This window comes from Macaca thibetana, chromosome 12, assembly GCF_024542745.1.
Source record: "Macaca thibetana thibetana isolate TM-01 chromosome 12, ASM2454274v1, whole genome shotgun sequence".
Lineage (NCBI taxonomy): Eukaryota > Metazoa > Chordata > Mammalia > Primates > Cercopithecidae > Macaca > Macaca thibetana.
The window spans coordinates 40819755-40841583 of NC_065589.1; the positions used below are offsets into that span (position 1 = coordinate 40819755).

At 41.9% G+C, this 21829-nt stretch overlaps 1 protein-coding gene across 1 annotated transcript in view; it reads right to left on the reverse strand.

Annotated features, from left to right (window-relative positions):
* Window positions 1-6855: 6855 nt before the first annotated feature.
* The window catches only part of CDK15 (cyclin dependent kinase 15), a 117123-nt gene continuing 102149 nt past the window's right edge, over window positions 6856-21829 (reverse strand). The window contains exons 14-15 of the mRNA XM_050750893.1: window positions 11164-11306; window positions 6856-8943 (exon numbers count right to left, since the gene is read on the reverse strand). Coding sequence (XP_050606850.1) covers window positions 11200-11306 — 107 coding nt within the window. The 3' untranslated portion in view covers window positions 6856-8943; window positions 11164-11199. The remainder of the gene's footprint in view (window positions 8944-11163; window positions 11307-21829) is intronic.

The following is a 21829-nucleotide window of genomic DNA, read 5'->3' on the forward strand; positions in this document are numbered from 1 at the left end:
TGCCTGCCAAGGACCCATCCACATCCAGCATTCCATGAGTTTGCCTTTGATTCTCTGTCAGTTTTGCCAGAAAGATCTCCAAGAGTCGGCAATACTGGAAAAGTTTTTTTGCCCATTTTAATTTAACTTTTTTAGAGTTCATTTCTATCAAAAACTCGTAAGGCCCTATTGTCAGAACTATGTCTTAAAGGTATTTCCAAACTTGTTTCTTATTCTTCACTTGACAAGTGCTGTCACAGGGCTCCATCACTCCTAGAGTAACAGCTACCAATAAACAGAAAATTATTTCCAACCAGCTAACATGCTGTTTACTTTCCAGAAAAATTGCACTTTCCAATCTGACAGTTGATCAAGGGGTATCCCGCTGCTGTCAGCAGGAAGAAATGTTTAAACACAGAGATGGGAGTTTAAACATTTTCTCATTATCACAGAATAAGGGGAAAAAACACAAATAAATAAATAAGTAAAAATGGCATCCAGACTCTCTCACCCCCTGCTGGGAGCGTAATGAAGCTGGGTCATGTGACCTGAAGGAGTGGGCTTTCATCTCTGGCCCCAGTATCGTTACTCAAGTGACACCTGTCACATGACCCAACTTCGGTCTTTTATCTGCCTTCCCCAGGCACTCTTTTGGGGAACTGTCTTTTCCAGAGATGCGTGGCCCATTGCAGCCATTGTAGTGGGCGCTGTTTGTGTGATTAGCCTGGCCTTTTGTGTTTCCTGCCTCAAATCCCCTAGATCTTTCGCTAAACATTGAAACATAAAAAATTACAAAATACCTACAAAACTAAAACGAAAACCAAAAAGATCTCAAAGCGGAAAAAAATCAGTTCTATTATTTTATTCATGCAAGTTTTCAGGAATTGGAATTTGTCTGTAGAGAAAAATATCTGTATTTTAAAACTCTGATCTTCATTTTTTAATCTATTCTTCAGAGTAGGAGGTTAGTGAAACCCAGGGTTCCTGCAGCTCTAACTAGCCAGGCTCACCAAATGTAACCACAGTCACAAATAGAACCAGAATCAGTTGTCGACTTTCCCTCCCAACTTCATCCCCAAACCCCAACTCACCGTTAAATCTAAGTTGGTTCCATATTGTCCTCCCGCCTTCCCTTCCAGGTTAAGCCCCATGGTTATTAGCATATTTAATTCCCCTGTTCCTTTTTTTTTTTTTTCACTTTGCTATCACCACCGCCACCTAATTTTTATAGTGCTTACTATGTACCAGGCACTGTTTAAAATATTTTATTATTTATTATTATTGTTTTTGAGACGGAGTCTTGCTCTGTCACCCAGGCTGGAGTGCAATGGCATGATCTCGGCTCACTGCAACCTCCACTTCCTGGGTTCAAACGATTTTCGTTCCTCAGCCTCTGAGTAGCTGGGATTACAGGCATGCGCCACCACGCCTGGCTAATTTTTGTATTTTTAGTAGAGACCAGGTTTCACCATGTTGGCCAGGCTGGTCTCAAACTCCCGACCTCAGGTGATCCGCCCACCTCAACCTCCCAAAGTGCTGGCTTACAGGCATGAGCCACTGCGCCCAGCCCAATTTACTTATTAATTTTGAGACAGGGTCTTGCTCTATCACATAGGCTAGAGTCCAATGGCACCATCACAGCTCACAGCAGCCTCTGAACTCCTGGGCTCAAGTGACCCTCCCACCTCAGCCTGCCAAGCAGCTGGGATTACAGGCCTGTGCCACCATGCTCAGCTAATGTTTCATTTCTTATAGAGATGAGGTCTCACTATGTTGTTCAGGCTAGTCTCAAACTCCTGGCCTCAAGTGATCCTCCCACTTTGGCTTCCCAAAGTGCTGGGATTACAGGCATGAGCCATGGTATCCAGCTTCTTTAAAATATTTTAAATGTATTAATTCGTTTAATCCTCACCACCAACTCTGAGTCAGATACTATTATTCCTATCTTACAAAGAAGGAAGTGAAAGCAGAGAAGGGAGGTAACTTGCCCCCAAATCGCACAGCTAGTAAGTGGCAGAGACAGATTTGAACAAATGCCTGATTGTGTACCCCCTGGCTCCTGATTCTGTACGCCTGCTCAGTGGTTTGATGATATGTTATCTGCGTACTTTTCTTCTCCGGTCTCAGAGGACATGCATCTCTTACCCTCTCCCAGGCAAACATAGACTGTTAATCTCATTTCCTTCAATCTCTGAATCTTCACTGATTCATTTATTCCACAAGTGTTTCCTAAGCACTGACTATGTGTCATGCACAATTCTAGGTGCTTGGGGTATATCAGTAACAGAACATATCAAAATCATTGTTCCTGTGGGGCTTGATTGCTACTGTGGTAGATAGAAAACATAATAAATGTAATACATTGGTATGTCATATATGAAGAAAAGCCAAAACAGTACAGGGCAAGGGAGAAAAAGTGTGCCGGGTTGCAGGTGAAACATGGTAGAGTTCATTCATTCATTCAAAAGACGTTTACTTAGACTCTGCTACGTGCAAGAGAGTGTTCAAGGTGCTTGAGATACACCAGTGAATAAAACACATTCCTAGGCTGGAGGTGGTGGCTCACCCGAAGGCAGGTGGATCACCTGAGGTCAGCAGTTTGAGACCAGCCTGGCCAACATGATGAAACCCCATCTCTACTAAAAATACAAAAATTAGCCGGACATGGTGGCACATGCCTGTAATCCCAGCTACTTGGGAGGCTGAGGCAGGAGAATCGCTTGAACCTGGAAGGCAGAGGTTGCAGTGAGCCGAGATCATGCCATTGCACTCCAGCCTGGGTGAGAAGAGCAAGACTACATCTCAAAAAAATGTACATAAAATAAAATAAAACAGATTCCTATCCTCATGGAGCTTACATTCCAGCTGGGGGGAGATAGAAACAATAAATATTATAAATTGGTAAATCTATTATGGAGCATAACAACAAGTGATAAGATGCTTTAGAAAAATAGGGCAGGTTAAGGGGGATTGGTGTGCAGGAGGCTTCCAAATTAGTGGCCCATTAAATAGGGTGGCCAGGGTAGGCTTCACCAACTGGGGACATTTAGACAAAGGCTTGAAGTAGGCAAGATGTGTGGATCTTTGGAAGAGGAATTCTAGGCAGCGGGACGAGCCAGGCAAGAACTCGAGAAGGGATCATGCCTGGTATTTTTGGATTATCCACTGATTCTTCAACTTCTTTCTTTTTTCTTCAGCTCATAAAAATGTATAATCTCTCCTATGCCAACAAAACACAAAACCTATCAGTCCTTCCACGCTGTAGTGAGTCCTCCATCTTTCCTATCCTTTTATGCAAGAATTTCTGAAAGATATTCCCTGATTCTGCTTTCATACCTGTCACTGTCTCTTTAATCCATCACGCTTTTCTATGACCACCATGCCACAGAAGCTGCTCCCTTGTAGGTTACCAAGGACCGGTAGCCTCCCAAATCCACGGCCTTTCTTTGCACCTTCCTGACGGTTTTCTCTGCAGGCTACTCAATCTTGGAACGTTCTTGTTAATTTCTGTCACACAGAATGGTTCTAGTTCCTCCCCTCTCCTTGCAACACCTCCCCTTTCTACCAATTTCTAACCACTAATGCTTTGTCTCCTTTGTTGATTCTTCCATCTCCATGCTCTAAATATGAGCTTTCCCAAGGTACAATTCTTGTGCTTCCTCTCTTCAGATATGTTCTCTTGGGCAGTCACATCCTGGGGACTTCAAGGACCATCAGTGTGTAGATGACACACAGTCACAGCCATCTCCATGTCCTGTTCCCAGGCTGGCAGTTCTAATCATCTTATGCACACCAGTACCTCAAACTCAAGATGTCTAGAAGTGAGCTCATAACTGTCTCTCTCAAAGGAAGTACCCAACTGTGAATGTTGTAACAAGCCGTCCAGGCCCCCAGATTGGAAACCTTATGCCCATTCTTCACCTCCCACTGCCCCCGCCCAACACCACACAGCCCCACGGTCAATTAGTTGCTGTGGCAGATTCTATTGGTTGTCTGCCCAACAGTCTGTGCCCACTTCTTCCTCAGTCATCTCCTCTGTGATAGGGCAGACCGATAGGTTGTCATGACTATTTAGGAATTTGCCCCTCAGGAGAGGTGGTCCTAGCTTCAGATCAGGAGGAAATCCTGAACATTCTAAAGCAGCCATCGAATTCCCCTTGCTAGCATTTCAGAAGCAGGTATGTGACAGTCTGATCAGTAAGATATAAAGAGAACTGTACTTTCTTTCTTTTCTTTTTTTTTTGTTGAGATAGTCTCACTCTGTCACCCAGGCTGGAGTGCAGTAGCACGATCTCGGTTCACTGCAACCTCTGCCACCCAGGTTCAAGCAATTCTCCTGCCTCAGCCTCCTGAATAGCTGGGATTACAGGCACCTGCCAACACGGCCAGCTAATTTTTGTAGTTTTAGTAGAGATGGGGTTTCACCATCTTGGCCAGGCTGGTCTTGAACTCCTGACCCCGTGATCCACCCGCCTCAGCATCCCAAAGTGCTGGGATTACAGGTGTGAACCACTGCTCTTGGCCTGTGCTTTCTTTTAAAGTGAAGCATACAGGAAGAGATGGTCTCTTCTTCAACTGGATGTAGACATGTCTGCATGTGATGCTGGGAATTGTGGCAGGATCTTGTGACCATGATAGGAACCAGCCTGAGGACTAAGGCAATGAAGGACACTGAAGATGCACTGAAGAAAGATAGAAAGACCCTACGTCCCTGTGATGTCATCGACCCATCAAATGAATCAATCTTGGAACCACCTACTTCTAGGCTTCTTATGTAAAATAATACCCTTGTGGGTTAAGCCACTGAATTGGGGTTTTCAATTCCTTACAACCCCAAACAACCTGTTCTTTCTTTTTTATTAGTTTTATTATTATTATTATTTTTTAGAGATGGAGTCTTGCTGTATTGCCCAGGCAGCCTCAAACTCCTAGGCTCAAGGGATCCTCCTACCTCAGTCTCCTGAGTAGCTGGAAATACAGGTTCATGTCACCTCTCCCAGCTCCTGTCCTTTCTATAACACCCTTACATTGGGGATCTTCTTATCCCTTCAATTGTCTGCCTGGCACACTCTCCCTTCAAGACAAAGCCTACATCATCTCCTCTGTGACAGGGTAGATTGATATGTTGTCATTGGATCTTATATTTATTTAAAGCTAACTCTCCATTAGACTATATGATCCTTGGGGAAACTTAATCTTTGTATTTCTATTGCCTGGATGTTTGTTGAATAATTAATGAGAAGGATTATTTTATACCTTAGTTCCATTTTGGTCTACTTACAAGATTTTCTTGTAATATCCAATGATATTAATAGTTCTTACAATAGAAACAATTGTGTACAAGGATGATAATAAACTTGGATGATTTCATTACTGAGCACATGAGATCTTATATCAGGTGCACATCAGCCCACTTAGGGATAGAGAAGAGTTAGAAGTAGAAAACATGCAGAAAATCAGGGAGGATGGACCAAAATAAAACTGCCCTCGGAATTTATTAATGAAAAGTGTCAAAACTAAACAAAAGGTGTTCATCTTCTCTGTCAATGTAACCTTCAGGAAAAGACCTTCTGAGTTATTTGGTTCTAAGAAGTGTAACTTTTCAGAGTGATTTATTTTCTTCCAGCATCCACTGGAGGCTCTCAGAGATTTTATTTTTAAAAGGCAAAACGTTTCGAGACTAACTTCAAGGTGGTATTAAATGCACACTTAAAATATCAAGAAATGTTAGAAGACATCACTATCAACTTTCACATAAATCCTGACACTCTATGTCAGCACCGTTCAATAGAACTTTCTGCAATAATAGAAATGTTCTGTAGCTGCATCATGCAATATGGCAGCCACCAGCCTCAGAGCTATTGAACATTGACTGAGAAACTGATTTTTAAATTTAATTTAATAATTAATTCAAATGTAAATATAAATGGTCACATGTTCCTAGTAGCTCCCACGTTGGATAGTGCAGGTGTGTGTTTTATGTGTCCTGGTAGCAGTCAGGATAGACTAGTTACACTATAGTAACAAATAACCTCAAAATATTAGTGGCTTAAAACAATAAAGTTTTACTTCTCTCTTCCACCACACCTTCATCATATGTCATCCAGGAACTCTATTCTACATCTCCTCATTCTGGGATCATCTTAAACACTCCTGGTCACTGGAACCGAGGGAAAAGTAAAAAGAAAATTTGAGTCAGATGTGGTGGTGCACACCTGTAGTCCTGGCTACTTGGGAGGCTGAGGTAGGAGGATTGCTTGAGCCCAGGAGTTTGAGGCTGCAGTGTGTGATGATCATAACCTGTGAATAGTTGCTGCACACCAGCCTAGGCCACATGGTGAGACCCCATCTCAAAAAACAAAACAAAAAAAAAAAAAGGAAAGAAATTTGGAGGGTCTTATGCTGGCAATCAAATGAATGCTTGGCTCAGAAGTGACACAGATCACCTCCCCTCACAATTCATTGGCTAGAACTAACCACATGGCCATATCCAGCCATCCGAGAGCCAAGAAGTGCCACCACATTATGGATGCCTGGAAGACAGAAATATTAGGTGAATAGCACTAGTGGCTAAGTAAGCATTACTAAAATAACTAGTGCCTCAAACTGAACAAAAATAAATTATGTTTTTAAAAGTCTGGTGTTTGTCTATACAGAAGAAACAACAAAAACATGGGATGAAAAAATATGCACAAATTCCAGGAATGTTTATTTGATAAAACTGAGAAATGAAAGATTTAAATGTTTTAGAGTCTTATACTTTTTATTAAGCTTTTGAATAGGTAAATCCATTAAAGAAGGAAGCACAAGCATAATCATATGCATAATGTATATGCATATGCATAAGCATAATGTATCTTCCATTATAAAGAGGATAATTCTGTCAACTTCCACGTAATAAAATCAATTTTTAAAAAACCAAATTTGTCTATCCATTCCTGCAGCAATAGTATCTAACCATAATTCCAAGTATAGTCTGTCCACAGCTGTTCCAAACTCATTATTGGAGAATCTTGGAATTAGACGGGACACTGGAGGTCAGCTGTTCTAACCTCCAACATGGGAATCCCTCCTACAGCTCTCATATCTTCAGGGAGGCAGAGGAATCCCACTACTGTTGTGGGAACTCAGTGTACTGATGGACAGGTGAAGCTGCTCAAGAACTCTTGCTGATGCGTCAACGGTAGCATCCCTGAGCTTTCAATTGGTACTAGCATTATCTTTGGGGGACAGCGAAATTATACTATTAATTCATATTGTACTTAAAAGTGCCAATTTCCACTAAGTCACAGCCTTTTTTAAGTTGTAGCCCAAAGTGTAAGAATTTAAGTCAGATGAAATTTGATGGAAATAAGCGTTGTTTTGGCCTGCTGTTCATTGGCTTCTAGCAAGGTGTCTTTTGAATCGTGATCCAATACTAAATAGCAGCTGCCTCTGCAAGAGTTATATATTCTCTAAATTTGACAGGTATCAGGAACATTGGAGAGCCAGGTCTGAGGTTTGCATCTTAAGTCTGGCATGCTACTATGAAGGAGTTATTTAACTTCACTGAGCCTCAGTCTCGCCTTTTGTGAAATGGAAGTCATAAATTAATAATAATAGTACTTACTCTAAGCAGTTGTATGAATAAGTTGTCCAAGTACTCTAATTTATTCAAGTAATTAATAAAAATATTTGACCAGAATAGGACTCAAGACAGAACGTTGTAGCACGCCACAGCTGGCCTTTCTCTGGGTTAAATAACTACCATGATTTGAGTACATATATCTGCTCCATCACCCAACCCACACTGTTTCATCTTTCAGGTACAGTTGGACAGGCTTTGTCAAATGCCTTACTAAAATCAAATACTTACTCAGGCAGGTTGATTTGGGCTACCCATGTGTCTTTTTCCTTTTCCCATCTCAGACGTTGGGGGATAGTTACTATTTTTTAATTCTCTCTTAATTAGTTCCTCCTTGTTCTTCCAAAGAATATACAGAGGTCTCTGGTTTCTAGGCTACTACATTTCCTGAGATGATCCATAGACAGAAGTGATTTGAGTTTCCCTGGCTTCTTTTAGAAGGAGTCATTGTATAAAACGGCACACATGTTAGCTAAGACAGATCTCTCATTTTACTTGAGGGGGGTGTGTGTGTGTGTGTGTGTGTGTGTGTGTGTGTGTGTGGTGGTGGTGGTGGTACAACAGGGCTTAAATTCTGTCTTTGGAACTCTGCTCCCATCTATTTATTCAATATCTCCACCATCAAACCAGTGCTTAGATTCCCCATCACTGTTGCCATCATCACAGACAATTGAGATTCAGTAGGAGGAGATAGCCTGAAATTCAATTCTAATCAGCAGCCAAATCCAAACTCCTAAAATATGGGTTGGGTGGTAGTATGCTCTGATAATCCACTTTAGTGAGTGAGGAAGTGCCCCCTACGAAATAATAATAAATAGTCCTCAGGAAGTCCTGTTGTTGACAATGTTATCCAAGAAACTGTCTTCCCTGGAGACTTTTCTAAACTTTAGACTAGTTTTCTCTTTGCCACAGAAATCCTTTTGTTGGGAGACACTGTAAGCGAACACAGGAGTGGCAGGTCTCTGTAAGCACTAGCTCTGTCTCCAGATTCTTGTCACATTATCAGTCTCTTATCTGTCTTTTTGGGAAATCAACCTTCTAGCCCAGGAATCTCTTATCAAATGGCAAATGAATGAAATTATTCAGAAGTCCTCTTCTCAGACTATCTTAGTTTATGTCTAATTTTTTAAAATCAATCACTTAAATTCTAGGCAAATGACAATAGCAATAACCTTCCATTGCGTTTTCCTCCAGTATTATGTACTGTTGCCTCGAACATCATATTTAAACTATTCCAGGTCATAGGCGAGGGCATAAAACCCCTTGTTCAGTATGGAGTTATATTTGAAACTTCTTAGTAGGCTGAAGCAAATGAAAATCAAAACTGCAGAAATACAGCCCTGGAAGTGAATGAAAAATAAACACAATCAAAATAATGAACAACAGAGTATTGATGAAGGAAAATAGTTAAACATTGCAAAGTTATTGATGGCATTATATATCTTAATAGAAAAGGTAATGATAAAGCATAAGGGAAGCAGCATCTTAACCCTGGTTATAAGAACTGAGAAAGCTTTACAAATAATCAAAATCTATCTCCAGATAGATTCTATAAACTATTATTGTAACTCACCACCGACTGCTCAAAACATGCTGAGCTTTGAAAGAGTAGGTGTAAAGCCCTTACTGTATTGCCTGGTGTGTAGTATCTATCCAGTAAATTTTAGTTCCCCTCTATTTCTCTGTTGTAGACATTAGTATACATTTCTTCCCTGCCTGAAACCAACATTTTGAAGCTCTTTCAAGAATCTTAATTTTGAGGCATTGCTGCCAGTTACGAAGTCCTAATATCCCAATTTACATTTTGACTCTCCTGAAAAGTGAATATTTTAACATAAATTCAATTCACTGGAAAAGATTTACAGGCCCCAAGTGTCCATGTGATTACTGCTTTTAGTCTCTTTAACTCTAGCACTCTAGATTTTGCTGATCTCAAGCCATTTATTAAACAGTTTAATTGCTCTAGCTTTTCCCTCTTGTGGCTCATCTCGGTTTTATCTCCTTATATTTGTACCAAGGCCTAGGGACATCGTGAGATTACTCCAGCAGAGGCGAAATCTGCCTTCTCCCTTCTTCAATTGCTGGTGCAGCCCACAAGCTTGACACGCTGCATTTAATTGATTTTCTATTGTAACCAATTTATGTCTACAGGTAACAATTCTTTGTGGAAGGTCACTGTAGATCAGAAAGGTAAGCTTATCTCCCTACCTTCCAGTTGCTTAATAAAATAAAATAACAACAATAGAAATAATAATAATGTTAATGGAGCACCACCATCTGAGTCCATTTCCATTAGTGTCTTTGATACTTTTATGAAGGGTAAGCCCTCCACTTCACAGAATGCGGCTAAAGTTCATTCTGTCCTTGTAACTAGCAGGTTTAAAATAATTATACAGTGAAAGCTCTGCTCTAGAGAATATTTTGCTTGGGAAATACCATATTATATCACCAATTGTAATTCTAAATGTGTATTGTCAAAATACAAACTTAGGTATTTCATAAAATGCCCTGAGGATCAGCTACAATTTTAAAACTTCCCTGCTCTTTGAAGACAAGACAATGATCTTGGAAGAGCCAGGAAGCAGATATCTTTAATGTGTATATGCCTTTAAATCGTGACAGCCAAAGATAGAGATCAAAAGAAAGAATGAAGAGTGAATCCAGCCATGTGAGTGATAGTGTTCGGGGGTGTGTAGGGAGATGCCAGTGGTTACCATCTAGGCCCCTGGGAAGCATGGCCAAGCTGTGGTTGTCAAATGGGTGGCCAAATCATAGGATAATGCTTGTGGTTTGGGATATAGCCAGGGTCACCTAACGGGCGGGCAGGCTGGCTGGCAGGCTCTGCATGTGGGCTTTACCTTGATTCCTCTATCTTGATTCCATCTACCATCATGGAAGCCCCAGTATGGGAAGTGCTCTTGAGACATCTGCAGGGTTGTCTATACTATGGTGACTTTTGGAGTTGTCCCACCTGGCTTCCTGTGCCTGCTAGCAGTACTCATTTAAGGGGTATAGTGGCTTTGGGAAAATCATTCACAGCACCCCTTCCTACTCAAGATTACCCTGGAAGGTAATTTGTGCCACAAAAGTGACCAACCATCCTGGTTTACCCAGGACTGTGCCAATTCTAGTACTGAGCATCCTACAGCCAGGAAACCCCTTGGTCTTGGGGAAAACTTGGACAGTTGGTTACCCTTATCAGGACAAATTTTGCCCTGTCAGTTGACAGTGAGAACTCCCTAGTTAAGGGAAAACAGTTCTAATCCTTCATCCCACCTGTGTCAGCTGAAGATTTCACACTGATGAGGAAGCTTAGAAGTTCTGTCTTAGGAACTTTATCCCTGCTCCAGGAGTGGAAGAGACAGGCAATGCATGTAATTATTCTCTTTGCCCAGCCCAGGCAATGGAGGCCTGAAGAGGCAAGGCCACCTGTCCTAGAGTTGGCGAGGAAGAACTAGAAGCACAGAGGTGCTCTGAATCCCTGAGCAATGTCCTCTCCACTTGGCACCAATTGCATTTCAATTTTGTCCATAAGGAACCTCACTGTTGCAATCACTTACCTGGAAGAACCTTGGTGATCTCGCCCTTTCTTTTCATCAGCGTTTGCTAAACTGGGCTGGGTGGTGACCTTTCTGGTAGGAGGCCAAAAGGTCACACATTTCTGGCTTGAGCCTCACTCCTGAAACTGTAAACAAAGACTCCTCTGTAGGAATGAAAAGAGAGAAGCACCAATATGTTATTTCCTGGGATCTTTTGTGGTATATTTTTGTCTGTTGTAATATTTGTCACCTGAAGAAATGTCAAAGCATGAGCCAGACTTATTTACTAATAATTCATACTGACTCATAGATGACTCACTTTACTGAATCCAATAGTTGGCAAGTGCCTTCTATTTAATTCAATTTAATGCATATTTACCAAATGAACACTTGTGCAAGGCAATATGCTATGTGTTGAAGATGATAAAAATAGGAATAAAACTGGGAGGAACACACACATACACATACAAACAAGGACCAAAAGTGAGGCACAAACAAAGGCTTATGATAACCCCTCCCTCCAGTCTATGGACAAGGAGAGCATAGACAAGGTGCCCTTTGAGACCTGAAGGATGACTATGCCCTCCATAGTAAAGGACTGCCAAGGAGGATATTCCCGGTTGAGGGATCAGCATGAGAAAAGACATGAAGGAAGAAAAGTGTTTGAGGGAACTGCAAGTCATCTTGCATGGTTAGAACAAGACAGACTGGGAGATAAAGTTGGAAAAATGGTCGGAACCAGATAGCGAAGGGAGCTAATGTCATGTCAAGGAGTCCGGACGTTAGAGGGTGATGTTAGTTAGAGAGTGATAGACAATGAGCATCACGCTGAGCTAGATACGTTTTAGAAAGTTTCCAATCTTATTAGATACATTAGGCAATTTTTTTTTTTTTTTTTGAGACAGAGTCTTGCTCTGTTGCCCAGGCTGGAGTGCAATGGTGCAATCTCGGCTCACTGCAACCTCCACCTCACAGGTTCAAGTGATTCTCCTGCCTCAGTCTTGCAGTAGCTGGGATTACAGGCAAGCACCACCACATCTGGCTAATTTTTGTATTTTTAATAGAGACAGGGTTTCACCATGTTGGCCAGGCTGGTCTTGAACTCCTGACCTCAGGTGATCCACCTGCCTCAGCCTCCCAAAGTGCTGAGATTATAGGCGTGAGCCACGGTGCCCAGCTGGAAATCTATTTATATAGACTCTAAGGTGCAACTTCCAAATTGAAAACAAAAACAAAAACAAAAAAACAAACAAAAAAAACACAACCATTTGAAAATATATATACTACCTTTGATGTCCAAATCAGGTATTTGGTTAGCTCAGAATACCGGCAGTTCACATTTTCCCAAGTGCCTGTGTTTGTTAAGTGCTTGCTACTCCTGAATGCTCACTACACTAAAGCTATGGGCCAACTCCTCCAAAAGCTGACATTGCAAGGGGCTTATCTGAAAAGTGGGGAAAATAAAACTTCCTGGCAGATTGCTGTAAGCTTAAATAAGACAATATATGCAAAACACCTTGTGTTAGTTTCTGATACACAATATGGTTTTAATAAATGGTAGCCATTGTTACAAGTATTAGCGCAGATATCTGAGAAAAATAGCAAGAGGCAGCAGCCACATTGTCGCCAAAGCACATCCACAAAATTTGCTCAGGGCCCCCTTCCACTTGGGCATTGCTTTTCCCAGGTTCACAATTTGCATAAACCTGGGTTGCTCAAAATATCTCACAATTTAACAAAAAGAGAGGCTTCTGTCCTTAGTGCACCAAAAGCATAAAATGCCTTAATAGTACTGTTTGCTGGAAGCTGCTCACACCCAAAGGGAAGAAATAAACTTGCTAGGCCGGGCACGGTGGCTCAAGCCTGTAATCCCGGCACTTTGGGAGGCCGAGAAGGGCGGATCACGAGGTCAGGAGATCAAGACCATCCTGGCTAACATGGTGAAACCCCGTCTCTACTAAAAAATACAAAAAACTAGCCGGGCGAGGTGGCGGGCGCCTGTAGTCCCAGCTACTCGGGAGGCTGAGGCAGGAGAATGGCGTAAACCCGGGAGGCGGAGCTTGCAGTGAGCTAAGATCTGGCCACTGCACTCCAGCCTGGGCGACAGAGCGAGACTGCGTCTCAAAAAAAAAAAAAAAGAAAGAAACTTGCCAGCTCTCCCTCGCCTGGCCTAAACTCGTGCCCTTAAATGCTGTGGGTAATCTGGGGTCTAATCTTCTTGTATTTGGAATCGCATATTGGCTAGGCTGGAAAGGGGAGCCATCATACCATTTGTTGATATGTATAAGACTCTTTCACAAGGACATTATAATATGCAATTTTGTATTCTACTTTATTTTAGATCTTGTCATAGTATAGACAGTTAAACGGCTAAAATAAACAGTGCATATACTTTACCGATTATTCTCAAATCAACTCAAATCCAAACCATTTGGGGAACTTCTCTCGGGGAGAAGTATCCTCTTGCCTTGGGGACAGTGGCATGAAAAGCTGGGATTTCCCTTCGGCTTCCTTGCCCCTTAAAAGCAGCAGCTCCTCAAAAGCAGGGAGAGAGAGAGAGAGACACTATCTGGCAGAACATGCTGGGAAGGCAACCGGTTAATCAAAAGGATTCCAATTTGGCCGTGGACTGCCAGACTCTCCTTCCCAACTCATAGAAAAAGAAAAAGGAGGAAGAAAGAAAGAAAGGGAAAGAAAAAACGAAAAAAGCTGTACACGGCTCTCCTTCAGCAATCTCACAAATGCAAAACCTTCCACTCTGGTGGCTCCTCATTAGCTTCCCAAGGCTGACAGCATAATTATCGCAGCTGCTTCACGCTTAGAATAAATAAATATGAAAGCGGGTGTTTAAAAATTTTTTGAGAAGGGAAATTCAGTCATCTAGACAGTCAGCAGGACAAGTTTATTTAAAACTTTTAGATTCTTATGTATTTAGATCATTTCAGAACGAGATAATGAGATAGTTGTCTTTTTAGTCTAATTGAGTTCCTAAGCTCATGGCTGTTGGCTGTCGCCCCTTTCAAACTTTGCTTTAACTCTCCTTCCTTTAGAAATCCGATCCTGGTGTCTCCATTTACTCTTCCTGGGCTGATAACCCGACCAAGGCTCAGTGCACTGGAGTGCAGAAAGTGACTTAATGGGATTGAGGGGCTAAATAACCTTTCACAGGAAACAAGATAATCAGATCTCTTTTACTTGACCATAATGGCTAAAAGAGAAAGCACAAGCAAACAAAAAAAAAAAAGGTTGAAAATTCAGCTATCATTTCAAAATGTCTTGTAATCTTCCGTGTCATGTGGTTTTTGCACTACTCTCCCACATCATCAATCCATCAGCTGGAGATGCTTAGTGCATTTAATTATTCAAAGTGCACACATCCTCGTGATTATGCGGTAATTTTAGCTCATGTGTATGTATAGAGGCTTCATATCTTCAAAGCCCAGAGGATCACACAGCACTTTAAATTGAAGTTGCTAACTAACACGAAGTGCACTTAAAACTCTGACTAGGGGCACAGTACACATACATTTCCGATTAAAGCAGATGATCTTTCCTTTTAAAATTAATTATGCCTATTTATTTTTTCCTTTCCCTCCTGCCCTTCATTCTCCCAGGACCAAATTTATATGAATCTTTGCATTCAATGAGTTAAAAGCATTATAAAAATAAATATTCTGTCAATCTGGGGTAAAGAAAACTAGTGTTAACCCATCGTGCAGATGGAGAAACTGAGGTTAATGACAGCCAAAACACATTATGTTGGGAAACAAAAAAGAAGAAAACTCAGGTCCTTTAACTCTCAATCCCCAGCTCAGACTGCCTGTGCCGTTTTGTTTTAACTTATTCTTTTAAACAACTAAGACAATATAACACCAGTTTAAAGAAAGCTCTGAGAAAGGAAAAGAAATGACCTACAACCCCACTAAACTAGAAGAGCATTTTTATTTTGTACACTACCTTTCAGTTTTGTTCATGTACATACTAATTTTCACAGGTCAATTGTAATATGCAATTCTGTATTCTAGTTTCTTATAGCTCATGTTATAGCATAAGAACTTTTATAATATCACACACTTCTATTAATGATCATTTAAAATGGCTACATAGTACTGTATGTTGAGTCCATACACCAACATTTGTCCAATTGGTTCTCTGGTGTTTAACAGTTACATTGCTTCTCTTTATTCAAAAAATTGTAAAACATTATAGATAACACTGCAATGAACATTTTCATTAATCTAGGTCTTAGGGTTTTTCCCCCTATTCAATTATTTCTTTGGATAATTTCCAGGAACAAAGGCATAGGGTATAAGGGTATGATCATTTTTATGGCTCCTGATATGCATGCTATAATACTTTGCAAAAGTTTCACTACCATCAGCAGGGAATCATTTTACCGTAATCTCACAAACACTGGGAGCTATTAGATTACAGGAAAAAATAACTAATTTAACGGTTATTTGTACTTTTTATCCCTAGTAAAGCAGTCGATTTATTCCATGTGTTGCTGTGCTCTTTTTGTTTCCTCTTGTATAAATTGCTATTTTATGCCTTCACCTCATTTTCCATTGGATTCCATGATGTTTGTCTTATAAAACTGAATGAGTTTCACCTGAATGAGTTACCGGTGAAACAAAAACAATTATCACCACTGATTAAGAAATCTTGGCCGGATCAGGTGACTGATACCTGTAATCCCAGCACTTTGGGAGGCCGAGGTGGACGGATCACCTGAGGTCAGGAGTTTGAGACTAGCCTGGCCAACATGGTGAAACCCTGTCTCTACTAAAAATACAAAAGTTAGCTGGGCAAGGTGGCACAGGCAGGTAATCCCAGCTACTCGGGAGGCTGAGGCAGGAGAATCGCTTGAACCTGGGACATGGAGGTTGCAGTGAGCCAAGATCATGCCATTGCCTGGGCAACAAGAGCAAAACTCCATCTCAAAAAAAAAAAAAAAAACTTAAAACTCAAGGCTGATTGCATAATTATTACAAGAAAAGAAAAGAAACTAAGGTGAGATGGCATTGAGGAAGAAGTTGGTTTTGGGGCGTAAATCTCTATTCAACATAAATTGAGCCCTCTTAATTGTGAGATATTAAACACGCTACCTGGGGATGTGTGGAATCTTTCCCAGAAAAGCTTTAAAATAAACACAGTACATGAGAGAGTGGGAGGAGCACAGAACTGGGCATCAAGATCTTGATTCTAATCTTGGTTTTGCAGCTAAGTTCCTATGGGATCTTCAGCAAGAACAACAAATGGTAAGAAAGGAGTAGCTTTTAGGAGTCGGATTTGAAGTAAAATCTTGGCTCTACAACTTTCTAACTGTGTGACTTCAAGCAATTACCCTACCTCACTTCCAGCTGTCTAATCTGTAATATGAGGATAACAATTCCAGCCTCACCAATTAGTACACAGCTTGATAATTTATATAAAGCATATAGATGTCCAATAAAAGGCAGGTACGATTGTTCTTCCCTGGGCATCAGTGATTCATCTATATAATGAAGGTATGGAATAAGTAGTCTTTATAAATAACTCTTTTCTGAATTATTTATCTTTACTTGGAGACTCAGCCATGAACGTAACACATTTAACCAACTTAAGGGCTTGGTAGGGCTGAGGGAGTCGGTTTGCCCAGACTTCTCCCAGCAACACAATGCTATGCAACCCCATAAACCGTGTCTCAACCCAGTATCTCCTTTAATGTATTGAAATGGATTGGGAACAACTTTGTGCATAGAAGGTGAGGAAGTGTGTTATGGAGGACATCTCCAAATGTGCTTCTTAAGGGCTGATTGATAGAGGATTCAAAAGGTGGACAGATGGGTCTGAGTTATGTTACAAATTCCTAGAAGTAGCATAGAGTCAAGAGAATGACTGAGACTCTTCCTTCCCTCTTTTCCAAAATCCCCAGTCCCTGAAACCTGGCCTCATAGAATGACAAAATATTCTGGTTCAACTTTGAATAGAATAGACAATAAAACCAATAAACAGAATAGGTTTGAAATTATGTGGAAGCATTTAGAGTGAAACTAAGCTTGATTAGTACATGTTAAAGAATGTTTAAATTGTTGCAAAAAGGCATACAATGGTAAGAAAAACTACAATGGTATATGAGTTAAGACTGAGCCACTATTATTAAAAATAAGACAACTTCGGAATGATCTTAGATGGTATTGAGAGGAACATGACATTCCTTTCCCCGTATGCCCTTCCTCCCCAATCATCCAGACCCATCATCTTTCAAGGCCCACTCACAAAATCATCCTGGATCCCCACAGCTAGAGTTAATCTCACCTCCTTCGAACACTTAGAGCACTTTATTTGTTTACTTGATCTGCAGCTGTTTATATACTTGTCTTATTTCCTAAAGGACTGTAAGCTCTTTGAGGACAGGGTCCATGACGAATTCATTTTTGTATCCTTTAATATCGCACCTCATAGACACTCAGTAAACCTCCAATGAATGAATGGAACATGATTCTCCCACCATGCAAGAAATTTGAGTCTAAGCTGCCTCCATATTCTCAGACATAAGCAAAAGAATTGGAACAGATTCAGAAGAGAACAATAAAACAAAATGACTAAAAAGTGGGAGAAACAGAATTTGCATTCAGAAACAAAAGTTCAAGGAATTCAGCCTAAAGTGGCCTTTGGGAAGTGATATCATAGGGACCTTCGAATATATTAAGGAGACAACACTCAAAGAAGAGGCCTGAAGTTCTTTCATTGAACCAAAACAAAATGCAACTCAGATTTTAACAGGGCAATGGGGCACGCTGAAGAACTTTCAGAGTATAGATATCGGGGTGGTGTGATCAAAGGTAGAGGTAGATGCCATGCTTTCTTCCATCCGTATGTGTACATAAGTATACGCTAACAATGGGGCCTGTGGTACAGCATTTTTGCAAAATTACTTGTGAAACAATTGCAAGCTTTTAAGATTTTTTCCCCCTAAGATGCTAAAACCCGTTTTAAAGGAGAAGGGGATTTAGTTCAGGAAGGAATGGGAGACTCAAGTATGAGATTGGCTAACAAGCAAAATGGGACCAACCCAGAGAGAGAGAGAGAGAAAGAGAGACAGCCTTTGATGTCCTGACGATCAAGGACCATGGCTTAAGGACCAGACTCTTAAATCACGTGTCATTTACTGCCTCAGATAAAAAATACTTTTCTGGATCAGTGTCTGTAGTTCAAAATGGCTAGCTTCCAAAATCAGTCTTAACTTTCCAAGGGTAACATTTGGAAGGTTTCCTGCAAGAACAGAGCGGAGCCAGTTCTGAGAAGGGGCAGCTTAATGATTTTCTACTACCCCCACCCCCAAATCATTAAACAGTGTTCCTTTCCCAGAGCCCAAGTTCATGCTGAGGGCAAAGGGAATTAAATGAAGAAGCTGAACCTGCAGCTAAGATTAGAGAGTTGCCAAGGGCCTAATTTTAGGTCCTAGCTGCTCCAGCTGACGTCCTGCCCTGCTGGCTCAGCCACGAGGACCACAAGTGTGGCCATAAGCCGATGTCTGAGTGGGAAGAGAGACTCCCTGGCCATCTGCAAAAGCAATTAGCTTGCCGTTGGCTGTGTTTTGAAAGGGACTACCAATAATTTCTCCTTCAACAAGTGTTTCTTCAGGTGTTCACGAGTCAATGAGGGAAAATGTCAGAACTTGGCAGAAGTTCCCACACGCTTGCCATTCTAATATTCACACTTCTCCACTTCAGGTGCTGTCCAAAAGGAAACTAATCCTGGAATTCCTGGTTTTCCTGGCAAATAACCCCCTGATAAATGCCCTTTGACTCTAAGCATACTGCCACAACCTAGGGAAAGGGTTGTTTGGGACTTCTCAGCGTCATGAAAATAGAGATGGACTGGAACAATTCTTTCATTTGGTGCGGAATTTCTATGCCGCTCCTGCACTGGGATTTAGGCTGTCCTTCCACTCTCCACGTATTTCCCAGTCCCAGGCTTTATGCTTTAATCGTCTTCTTTAGAGGGCAGACAATAAGAGCTGGCATCTTCCAGATCAAAGGGGAAACAGAATGTATTTTAAAGTGACAACTCTGTTATCCTGCAACCAGAAGAAAACCAGAATAATAAAATGATATAAATATAAGCCCTTAAATAATTGTATACTAAAATGCCACCAGAGAGCAAAATTTCTTGCATAATTATGGCAGAGAAACTCTTCTTACAAATCACTCACAAGAGCATGCCGATTTTTGCACAATTCTCATGCCTGGGGCAGCCCTCCTCAGGGATGGAGTTTCTATGTTCCTGCAGGTTGGGAACTGTGATTACCCACTGGTACGCTCTGTCTGCAAAGGAGGCTGTTAATAAAGGCTCATTGCCAGGGGCAATGAAAAAGCAGGCTGGCACTGCCAGGCCAAGGACCGCATCTCTTAGTAGATTATGTGCTGGTGGTGAGGGCCACTGTCACGAAGGTGCACAAACCAGCCCTGGCTGCTTCTGTCTCTTCCTCTATTTTTCTTTCCTGGTAGCTTTGCTTTTTCTATCTACTTGTCCATATGTCTCTATACATATTTCTACATGCCCACCACCCTGCCACACACATACACAAGCACACACATATGCTCGTGCACATGAGTGCACAAGCACACACACACAGAGGCACACACACCCAATCTTGCCCCCGCCTTCCCCTGTCTCTTGGCACCGGCCCTTTCATCTTCTCCCTCGGGGATTCGAGATGTCGCTGCAGGAAATGCTTGTCCGCCGAGGCAGCAGCAGCAGAGCCCTGTGGCTTTGACAAACCTCATTTAATTGGGAGGAAGCCAGGAGAATTTGAAAGAACTGAAACATCCACGAAACTCCTTTTATCAGGCATAATTTAAACTCTGCATGGAAAAACCCCTATATGTATAAAGAAAAGTCAACTTCCCTCCTGCTGTGAGCACTCCTGGTCTCCCCCACTAGTGCAGGCAGCCTCCTGCAAGATTCCATCTTTTCATTTTTCTAAAAATGTCAAAGTAGATTTGGGCTCTGTGACTGGGTGAACAGGGAAGGAATACAGATTGTTCTCTCTCTCTGTCTCTCATACATACACACACACCCGCACGCACACACATATACACACATACACACACAACCCTAGACATCCATGCACCAGGGCCCCTCTGTTGGTGGCTTTGCTTTTGGGTCAGCCAGGAAAAATCAAAACCCACGTTTCTAACAACACATCAGTTTAGACAGTGAGTGTTTCTTCCTAATCAACCTGCGTCAGGCAAAAGCTGGAGCCTAGAAAACTTTGAAGATCCCCAGCAATTCTCAGCATGTGGAATAACAGATCCTAAAGGAGGGCCAACGGGGCAAGTTTCTTTAAGTGGAGAGAAGGGAGAGTGTGTGTGTGTGTGTGTGTGTGTGCATGTACATCCAAGCGTGTACACTTGCATGAAGTAGTAGAGTTATAAGTCCCAAGCCTGAGAGGAGAAAGCTGAAAAGGAACAATCTAGAAGCTTGGACTGGGAAGAGGGGATTGGGATGGGAGTGGCCAGGGAGGAATGGGGCCAAAGTGGGGGCAGAGGTACCAGGAAGGGAGTGAGAATTGTGGATCTGCCTGCAATGTCTTTTGTTCCACCCATATGCTAACCCCTGCCTCTCTCCTTCCAAATTCCACTTCAGATTCACCTCCAGTCTAATCCATCTCATTTGAATTATTCTTGTTCCTCCAAAGAATTGCCTTCAACACACACATAGTCTCTGCACATCTGCAGTTGATTATGCACAGATTTTTAGCTGTTTAGATATGATTTGTGCTGATATGTGTGCGAGGGTGCCCCATTTCCTCTTCCTCGCCCTCTTTTCCTCCCACTTCGTAAGATCCTGGAGGCCAAGGACAAGTCTCTTGTTTTCCTCCACTTTTTATAGCACTTAATATGTTCTTGACACTTAATGGCAATTTAATAAATACTAATGACTGACTCTTTCTACAGGGTTAAGTAAGACATTAACCTCAGTTGTATGATTATGGTTATTTTTGGAGATCCTAAATGACTCACTTTAGTCATAAAATAGAATGCCTCAACAAGTCCCAAACTAAGCGCTTTGGACTGCTCCAGGATGATGTCCTAGACACAGAGGAGCTGCGTCTGCAAACTCTGGCAAGGCGGACCAGGCTGTTTCCACACCTCTTGGGCAGTAGCTCCTCACCCTGTCCACATCCTTATCTCACGGCACCCCATCACCACTCCCCCACATCCCTTCCAGTGTCCTCATCCTAGTCCCAGCCCTTAGGCCCTCCCTCCTAAGCTTTCTTTTCTCTGGCTTAGGACTTCTAAAACCAACCCTGGCTGCTTCTCTCTCTTCTTCTGTTTTACTTTCCTGGTAGCTTTGCTTTTCCTGTCTACTTGTCCCTTGTTCCTAAAACTATTTTTAGCTGAATGGTGGATTTTTTCAAAGAAATCTCACCTAAGGATAGTCCCCCATGACCACTGCCCACATCCTCCTGTAGCTCTTCCTGGCCACAGTCCGAGAAACATGACGGGAGTTCCAACCACATGATCCCTCAGCAGATTTCAGATTTGGAAGATGACTTCAGGCCCAGGCAGCAAAGGCTGATTCCAGGGTAACTTCTGTTTACAGGAGGTGGGCAGCCTGGGAGGAGGCCTTCCTTCCCCCAGCACCCCACCCCGGCACTGCCTTCTGCAGCTTGCTGTTACCAATCAAGAAAGGC